Below are 10,350 nucleotides of genomic sequence, written 5' to 3'. Positions count from 1 at the left end.
GTAAGCGTTATGAACATGAACAGTATATTCAAATTATTCTGACTATTCTTCAAAAATAAAACTATGTATTAAAGAGAATGTGAGAGTGGCTGGTTAACTGTTATTGGTTCTGGTTTGATTCCCAGTATCTCACACACACTTACTTATGGTTGATGAGAAGCATCTTCTCCTTTACTGCAGAGTCCTTTGGTGGTTGTGGAGATCAATCCTGGATTTACAGCTGCGGCTGCAGACAGGGCATGTGAAGGCTTGGTTGGAGGGGGCAGGAGTAGCCCTGTGAGCATGCCTCTGCACGCTTTGCCTCCACATGCTGTGTGCGTTCGTCCTCCATACTCCTGATGCCCATTGCACAATGAGAGCGCCAGAGCATTCGGCAGGAGGGTAGGTCCTCTATACTGGATGGATTGATCTTCCACCTCTTCAGAGTGGTTTTAATTCGGTCCTTCATCCGCTTCTTCTGGCCACCAGCAGAGCGTTGGCCTTCATGTGCCCTCTGGCATGCAGATGACATGACCAAGCCATCTTAGTTGGTGATTTTTTTAAGGTGGACTGCATGCTACCACTGCCAGCCCGTTTCAGTACCTCGGTGTGGGGTACTCTGTCCTGCCAGGTAACACAGAGGATCTTCTGGAGGCACTTTATGTGGAGGCACTTTATGTGGAAGGCCTCCTGGGCTTTCATGTGCCGACTATAAGGGATCCATGCTTCACAGCTGTATAACAGGGTGAATAAACTCACATACACCTCTCTCTGCAAACAATTACACAAGAAGAACATGATCCTGCAATGAGTAGTCTTTCAATGTATATTTATATATTAAGGCAATTAGTATCAACAAGAGAGAATGCCAAATTCATTCACATTCTTTTATAAGTTTCTTATCTCTTATTCTTCATGTACAAAAGTGGTAAAGTCTAAAAAGGTATGAAGGTTATTGTGTCACTGGAGTGGTTGGGAACAGGGTTTTTAGTGTTACTCGCTGGCATCAACAAGGGCAGTGCTTTTAGATCACTGATTGGAAGTCAAGCAAAGTGTGTGTGTTGCCCGCTGGTCCTGAGAGGTGAGTGAGTGTGTGCATATGTGTATTTCCATGCGTCAGAAGTATCATAATACGGTATAACTTCCAGTAGATACTGGCCTTTTTTCAACATTTTAGTGACTTCCAATAATGCTGTAATGGAATGTTTCTCATCACATCTGACTGGCGGGAATGTCGAGTCAGGAACTTCAATACAAATATTCAAGTTATCTCAATGAGTCCAGTTAAAAAAGGGTTTAAGTTTGGTCATAGAATGAGTGTTTGGTCATTGAACATGAGAAATTACATTTAAAAAAACTCCCAAATATGGAAAGAATCTGAACATCATTGAACAGCTCCAAAGTACAAATATTCCAAGTCACAATACAAGCCGAGGCAGTGATTCCCAATGTTGAAGAGGATTGGCCTGAACAAGGCCAGCACAGATCTCAATCTAATAAGGAGTGTCTGGAATGCAAGGTGATTTGTATATCAGTGATTATGCACAGCACCTTGCTCAGCCCACTCCTCTTCAACGTGGGGATAGTCATGATAGTGGTCAATCTTTCTCCATGGTTACTGTTGCTCTTCGTGTCCAGCCTCGTTCTTATTGGTCACCTTTGGAATACTTTCTGTTTCTCCTGTCGCTTTGGCTCTGTTGTGCTGCTCTGATAGGCTCACGTGGCATCAGTGGGCGGGGCACCCTCTTCAGGAAGCCCCTCCTCCAGGATGTCCCTGACCTGGTCCAGAGTTTCAGCCTGACGAATCAACTCCAGCTTCACCTAGAAGAAAGGGATGAAGGACGGAGGGGGAGAGAGACGATGAGGAAGGCTCATGGTCATTTGACTATTGACCAAACATGAAATGGAATCCAGCTGGACTGGTCCTAGATCAGTGCTGTAAACTAACATAAACCAACCCAATGTGAATACACCCTGAGTGTGCTGGTCCTGAATCAGTGTACTGTACCTGCAGTGACTGCGAAAGCTGGACAAAGTCCCTTTGCACCGTCTGGCTGGTGTCCATCTGAGAACGCATGCTGATGTTCTGGCTACGCAGCTCCAAACACTGTTGCTGGAGGGACGCCTGGGAGGGAGATGGAGAGAAAGGGAGTGAGAATGGTGAGGGTGAGAGAGGGGGAAAGAAAGGGAGAGAGCTACAGTAACATGTTCGTGTTCCCAAAGTAGGAAAGATAAGTACACAACAGGTATAACATGGACGCACACACACACCTCTATCCCTGGTCCCCCTGTACCTTGTCATGGCTGAGAGTCTTGCTGTCTCCCTGTAGGTGTGAGAGCGCCACCCTGAGGCCTTGTAGCTCGGTGTGACAGGTCTGTAGCTCCAACTGCAGCTTCTCCTTCTGACACTGGACCCGCTCCATCTCTGTCTTCAGACTGGACAGCTGCACTGCAGAGGGCAAAGGTCAACAGGACTATTTTTATCAAACCTTTATTTAACAAGGAAGTCCCATCGAGGTCAGAAGACCTCTTTCACAAGGGAAAGACAATGGGCGTGTTCGTGCGGATACGCTTTGTCAAGTCACCGCCTTTCAAAATGTATTACATTATGTGGATAACTGCATGAACTTCACAAAAACCATGTGATCAAAGGTCATGCGGTTTTTGATGCAAGTCTCCTTCAATTGCTGCAGTTGCTTTTCACCGACGGCACCATGCTGCCATCGCCTGGCTACTGGGAGGCACTACTTGTCAACCAATCAACGTTTTTGGTTGACCCACGCGAACACGACCAAAGACGTGACTGAAACAGGAACCAACATTGCCGCGATTCTAAAGCTACAGGGGACACAAATGAAAGTGATATGAAACCTCTCTCTAACAAATGCATTATACAATACCTTCAGAAAGTATTCATACCCCTTGACTTATTCCACATTACAGCCTGAATTCAAAAATGGATTATATCGATTTTTTTTATCTCACCCATTTACACACAATACCCCATAATGACAAAGTGAAAACATGTTTTTTGAAATGTTAACAAATTGATTGAAAATTAAATACAGAAATATATAATTTACATAAGTATTCACACCCCTGAGTCAATACATGTTAGAATCCCCGTTGGCAGCGATAACAGCTGTGAGTCTTTCTGGGTAAGTCTCTAGGCCATACGGCAAACTCATTCCACGGAGGGCCGAGTGTTTTCACTCCTCCCTTGTACTTGATTGATGAATAAGGTCACTAATTAGTAAGGAACTCCCCTCACCTGGTTGTCTAGGTCTTAATTGAAAGGAAAACAACTAAAAACCAGCATACACTAGGCCCTCCATGGAATGAATTTGACACCCCTGCTCTAAGAGCTTTGCACACCTGGATTGTACAATATTTGCCCATTATTATTTTATAAATTCTTCAAGCTCTGTCAAATTGGTTGTTGATCATTGTTAGAAAACCATTTGTCTTGCCATAGATATTCACCCTGATTTAAGTCAAAACTGTAACTCAGACACTCAGGAAATGTCAATGTCTTCTTGGTAAGCAACTCCAGTGTAGATTGGGCCTTGTGTTTTAGGTTATTGTCCTGCTGAAAGGTGAATTCACTCCCCATCGTCTGATGGAATGCAGACTGAACCAGGTTTTCCTCTAGAATTTTGCTTGTGCTTAGCTCCATTCCATTTCTTTTTTATACAGAAAAATTCCCCAGTCCTTAACGATTACAAGCATACCCATAACATGATGCAGCAACCATTATACTTGAAAATATGGTAGAATCTTGACGTTTGTTGCTATTGAGATTTTGCTTGTGTTAATTGAACTTGATTGGGCATTAAACATGTGGTCCTCTGTAGCTCAATTGGTAGAGCATGGCGCTTGTAACGCCAGGGTAGTGGGTTCGATCCCCGGGACCACCCATACGTAAAAATGTATGCACACATGACTGTAAGTCGCTTTGGATAAAAGCGTCTGCTAAATGGCATATTATATTATTATATTATATATTATATTATATATTATATTATTATTATTATATTATGTGTTCTTTTGGATTTGCCCCAAACATAAGACTTTGTATTCAGGCCAAAAAGTTAATTGCTTTGCGAAATTTTTTGCAGTATTACTTTAGTGCCTTGATACAAACAGGATGCATCTTTTGGAATATTTTTTATTCTGTACACTTCCTGCTTTTCACTCTGTCAATTAGGTAACATATGGAATTGTTTTTTAAGACGGTCATACCAAGGATAATTTAGCTATTTGATTTAGAATTTTAGGACCCCTTTTAGATATAAAAAATATATATGATTTGATAAAACATCAAATTTGGCCTTACTGCTATTAGCCCATAGAAATGCATCAAATAACAGATTGATAAAAAAAAAAAAATCAAATTGAAGTTTGTTTTAAAGTGTCTGTCCTATATCTGAGAGAGACCGATAGGAAATTATGAAAACATTTTGGGACAAAATAAAATTGGTGCTACACTACTTCCATATATACTTCCATTCATATTTTTTACTGGTACCGGGCTACCTTCAGACGAGTCTTGTGAGGCTTGTCGGCGTCAAAACAACCGACATGTACATGTTTGCAAGAGTCTCACCTTTGCATAGAGGGGTCATATTACTGTGTAGACCAAACTGATCGGACGCTACAGACAGAAGTTGGCAGATCGGCGGTACTGACTTCATACGTGGCGCTTGTGGGGGTAGTAGAGCTGAACGGAGAACACCATCGTGTTCGTAAGAGTCTCATGTAGGCCAAACCGTTCGGACACTACAGATGTTTTCATGAGAAGACCGATTTTCGGGATGTCTCATGGTCTGACAAACACCGCTGTAGCTCGGCCACCTTCCACCTCAGATGCGGAAGGCTGCCACTGGCGGATGCGGTGGATTGAGATGCATCCCATGCAAAAAAACAGATCTCTCTAATTTAAACAGACAGATTTTGATGGGGATCTTTTTTATTATGTTAACTAGATTTTCGCAGAGGTGCGGACATTGACTCTAGGGGGTTATTAAACACTATTATTGCACACAGAGTGAGTCCATGCAACTTCTTGTTTAGCACATTTTTTATCCTGAACTTGCCATAACAATACTTATAGACTCAAGACATTTGTAACTTGTTTTAACAAGCTGGGCGTATGTTGCACGTCACTACTTCACAGGAGAGTCATTTTAACGTATATTTTTTAAATCAAAATGCGTTTTTGTGAACTTTCATGTACCTTAATAACAAACTTGAATGCCATCTGTAAATAAGAATAAAATTGTTCAAAAAGGAGCCTAGTTGGTTTAGCCACGGAAAAATACAGGAACCTTCCCGCTAGCCATGATTGGTTGAGATAATGGATGGGCTGGACATGCCGAGAGATGAGTTCGGATTGGTCTGCCATGTAGCATGCTTCTGTCTATAACATGAGCTGTTCAGTATGTGTGGATAATCCTTTCTACCGCAGCTTTTTTTGAAAGATATCATGAAGAACTGAAAAATGTTGCATTGCTGCCCTGAAGTTAATAGCGCTATCGACTAAGATCAGTGGGAAATGCCATGCTGACTCTGAAAATGAATCAGACAATGAGAAAATCACGGATTTAGGTAAAAACATTTGAATTGAACCAGACATTGTAGAGTCTTCTGATGACTGTGATGGGGGAAGAAACGGCGATCAACAGTGTTGTTGACACAAAAGAAGTTGACCGAGCTTTGAAATCAGTGGAATGCCCAGTGGAAGCAGAGAGATGATTGCCAAATACAGAGAGAGTCAAAAAGAGATCACTGGAGGCTGTTGTATAAAACACCTGTCTCCGGATTACATCTTCAAACTAAGGGCAACCATGGAATCCATGACAGGGGGAGAAGCGTTCATCCATTTATACAGGTAAGAGTCTAGTTACATTTTCTAATTTTGTCAGAAAGTTGTTTTCATTGCAAGTTAAAGCGTACTGTTAGCTAGCTAGCTGGCTCGCTAGCTAACGTTACATGTATGATCTGTGTAGTAATATTATTTGTATCTCAGAAAGCCATTTTCATTGCTAGTTTTAGCCTAATGTTAGCTAGTTAGCTAACATTGAACCTAGTTGGTTAGCTTTAGCTACCTGCAGATTCATGCCTGGTGCATGGTAGTATGAGTTGGGATTTTGGTTCATTGTTTAGCTAGCTAGCTACATGTCTAAACAAAAGACTCCACTATGTAAGTAACCATTTCACTGTACCGTTTACACCTTCTGGATCTTGTGCATGTGACAAATTACCTTTGATTTTATTTGATAAGTGTGTGTTTACCAGAGACAGTAATGTGAAGAACAACATGACCTGCACCAAAGTCAGATTAGGATATAGGCCAAGGACTAGATAAAGTGTATTTTTACTACTACTTTTTGCTATTACTTTCAACACTTTTAGACTTAATCTTTGGATGTTTACTACACTACCGTCTTCACTCTGTTTAGCACTTGGCCTCACATGTGAATCCTTAAAGAGATGGGTGAGGCTTAAGCAAGTGTGAACGATGCTGAATGGGTGTAGACAAAGAAGAGCTCTCCAGGTGTACCAAAACATTCACGGGCCATTTTCTCAAAAGTGGGGTTATTTTCCTATTGTTCCTGAACTGTAGTGTATTATCTAGCTCGGAGTCTCTACTTTTATCCAATGTGAAAAACACAATTTCAAATGTTGCTACATAAGACCGAATCCAGGTGGTGGGTCACATTTCAGCTTTCCATTTTAAATTAATTTGTACAAATTTCAAAAAACAATTCTACTTTGACATTACGGGGTATTGTGTGTAGGCCAGTGACAATAAATCTCAATTTAATTAATTTTAAATTTAGGCTGTTACACAACAATATGTGGAAAAAGTCAAGGGGTGTGAATACTTTCTGAAGGCACTTCAGAAAGTACGTTATGTTTTCAGTTTGTGAGTGTGTGATTTGGGGGTAAAGAAAAGTTTATTTAGACATTTATAAAGAAAACCTTTCATAAACGTTAGCAGCTATGTTGACACTACCATGTTGATCTGAGCCTTGCTGTTGGAAAACCACTACAGTGTCCGACTTTCGGCTGTGGCAGATGCACCTCCCCCGACTTCACTTGTCAACTTCCGTCTACAGTCGGCTTCGTTAGGCTAACTACTCTAACACAACCTATGATTTTACTACGGTCAACGCTTGTTATCAACTGCCTGTGTGTGATGCATTACTGATTAATTCCTATGGCCTTCTGTACCACACACTTACAAATTCTCTCTCTCTCACACACACACACACACACATAACAATGCCCACTCACCTTGTAAAACTTCTGTTGAGGCAGTACCAGGGGAGAGAAAGAGAGAATGGTTAAAAACCAACATACAGCTGCCAGTTTCTATTACACTCATCAACACAAAGAAAGAAACAAAAACACAAGGAAAGAGCGAAGGAAAGGCAGATGAACAGACCGCTCTCCTCCACACGGGTCTCCAGTTGTTCCTTCAGGTTGACGATCTCGATACGCAGCCTCTCCTCACTGTGTGCCCCCTACAGGTGGGAGTACAGTAGTGCATTCAGTAATAGTATGTTTCCTATGTATTTCAATGATTCTAGACTGTATGAACACACACACAAACGTGCACGCATATACACACACACACTGTACCTGTAGTGTAGGACCAAGTGGTGTGTTGGCGTCCCCTGCCCCATCCGTCTCCTCGATCTCCTCCCCTTTTAGCCTGGACAGCTCGCTACACACCCTCCTCTGAGAGAGAGACAGCTCCGCCTTGGAACACAACACACAAGTACACACACAAAACACCTCAAACACACACACTACATGGACCTCATCCCCCTCCTCCCTGGTTGGACCAGGTGCCTGTCACTCACCAGCCTGCTATGGACGGCATTCTGTGATTGGTTGAAAGATTTCTGCAGCTCCTGTAGGAGGGCCTCTGAGGTCTGAACCTGAGACTGGAGAACTGAGACCTAACACACACGAGACATACAGTAACATTCACATTCAATTCCGTGGATAACTGACGTTTCTCAATCTCAATATACAGTCTATGCCATGTGTGTAAAGGTGTGAGTACGTGTTTGTGAGTCTCAGTAGTCTGTATGTCCAGCTCTGTCCTCTCTTCCCTCAGTCGACTCAGCTCTCCCTCCAGCTCCACAACCTGCACATCAGACCACACCACATCAGACGCCATGAGTCCACATCAGAGATAATGAGTCCACACCACACCACAAGTCATGAGTCCACACCATTTACAGATCAGACGTCATGAGTCCACTCCAGACCTGTACAGTTCTGCTCACCTGTTTGATAGCCAACGTTGGTGTGTTTGACTGTTTTCACAGGCTTTAAGTACACATAACAAAAATAAATGCAACATGCAACAATTTCAAACATTTGACTGAGTTATAGTTCATATAACGAAATCAATCAATGGAAATAAATTCATTAGGCCCTTATCTATGGATTTTACATGACTGGGAATACAGGTATACATCTGTCTGTTTCAGAGATACCCCAAAACATTTTTAGGGGCGTGGATCAGAAAAGCAGTATCTGGTGTGACCACCATTTGCCTCATGCAGCGCGACACATCTCCATCGTATAGAGTTGATCAGGCTGTTGATTGTGCCCTGTGGAATGTTGTCCCACTCCTCTTCAATGGCTGTGCAAAGTTGCTGGATTTTGCGGCAACTGGAACACGCTGTCGTATACGTTGGCGGATGAATGGCACGACAATGGGCCTCAGGATATCGTCACAGTCTCTCTGTGCATTCAAATTGCCATCGATAAAATGCAATTGTGTTCATTGTCCGTAGCTTATGCCTGCCCATACCATAACCCCACCACCATCGGGCACTCTGTTCACAACGTTGACATCAGCAAACCGCTCGCCCACACAACGCCATACACACTGTCGGCCATCTGCACGGTAAAGTTGAAACTGGGATTCAACCGTGAAAAGCACACTTCTCCAGCGTGCCAGTGGCCATTGAAGGTGAGCATTTGCCCACTGAAGTCGGTTACGACGCCGAACTGCATTCAGGTCAAGACCTTGGTGAGGACGACAAGCACGCAGATGAGCTTCCCGAAGACGGTTTCAGACAGTTTGTGCAGAAATTCTTTGTTTGTGCAAACCCACAGTTTCATCAGCTGTCCGGATGGCTGGTCTCAGACAATCCCGCAGGTGAAGTCGTCGGATGTGGAGGTCCTGGGCTGGCGTAGTTACACGTGGTCTGCGGTTGTGAGGCCGGTTGGACGTACTGCCAAATTCCCTAAAACGACGTTGGAGGCGGCTTATGGTAGAGAAATGAACATTCAAATCTCTGGCAACAGCTCTGGTGGACATTCCTGCAGTCAGCATTCCAATTGCACGCTCCCTCAAAACTTGAGACATCTGTGCATTGTGTTGTGTGACAACTGCACATTTTAGAGTGGCCTTTTATTGTCCCCAGCATCTGTGTAATGATCATGCTGTTTAAGCAGCTTCTTGATATGCCACACCTGTCAGGTGGATGGATTATCTTGGCAAAGGAGTAATCCTCACTAACAGGGATGTAAACAAATGTGTGCACAACATTTGAGAGAAATAAGCTTTTTGTGTGTATGGAACATTTCTGGGATCTTTTATTTCAGTTCATGAAACATGGGACCAACACTTTACATGTTGCGTTTATATTTTTGTTCAGTATAAGTCCTAGATGGAGTGTGATTGTGTGGCTAGTGCTCACTTGTTTGCTTAGTGAATTGATGTCAAAGTGTGTGTGTGTGTGTGTTCACCTGTGTGTTAAGCGAGTCCCATTCGGTGTGTGTGACCAGACGGTGGCCGGGCGGGGGCAGGTAGATGGCCTCGGGCACCAGGGTTCCCGTGGAGACCAAGGAGGCGGTGTCTTCCTGGGGGGGTGGGCGGCGGGGCAGTGAGGGGGTGTCCAAGGAGAAGGAGGAGAAAGAAGCGGAGTCACAGTTCTGGGAGAAATAGCCCTCCAGCCCCGCCCCTTCACCCTCCCCCGGCCCCTCAGCCTCCGCTGGTGGGCTATCCCATCCGTCCGTTCCTGGCTCTCTGAGGCTATTGGTGGGAGAGTCTGTCGACTGGCCCTCGCACTGTATAGCTCCTGCCTCCAACCTGTCCTTCTTTACACTGCCCTGAGAGAGAGCGAGAGAGAGAGAGAAAGGTCAGAGACAAGGAAATGGGTTTAGTAACATTGAGGTGAACACACACACACACCTGAGACTGCACACTGGCTCTCCTCCACTGGGCACGCTCAGACTGCAGAGTAGATATTCTAGCCTCATACTGAGAAGCAGTCTCTGAGAATAGAAGAGAGAGAAAGGAGATGATGACAGACAATAACAGACCATCTAGGTAGGTCC

The 10,350-nt window shown here is 43.7% G+C and overlaps 1 protein-coding gene across 1 annotated transcript; it reads right to left on the bottom strand.

The window, feature by feature from the left end:
- Positions 1 to 791: 791 nt before the first annotated feature.
- On the bottom strand, positions 792 to 10,330 carry LOC311120687 (rab GTPase-binding effector protein 2-like; the record flags this gene model as incomplete). Its single annotated transcript, XM_084195264.1, has 10 exons — positions 792 to 1,800; positions 1,988 to 2,104; positions 2,274 to 2,428; positions 7,279 to 7,290; positions 7,430 to 7,508; positions 7,627 to 7,746; positions 7,851 to 7,949; positions 8,057 to 8,140; positions 9,760 to 10,122; positions 10,205 to 10,330. Coding segments are annotated over 10 exons (1,260 nt in total), but the record flags the coding sequence as incomplete, so codon positions are not given.
- Positions 10,331 to 10,350: the final 20 nt, after the last annotated feature.

The sequence above is a fragment of the Coregonus lavaretus genome (genome assembly GCF_964263955.1).
Source record: "Coregonus lavaretus genome assembly, contig: HAP1_SCAFFOLD_7117, whole genome shotgun sequence".
Taxonomy (NCBI): Eukaryota; Metazoa; Chordata; class Actinopteri; order Salmoniformes; family Salmonidae; genus Coregonus; species Coregonus lavaretus.
This window is presented reverse-complemented; position numbering and strand designations above follow the sequence as displayed.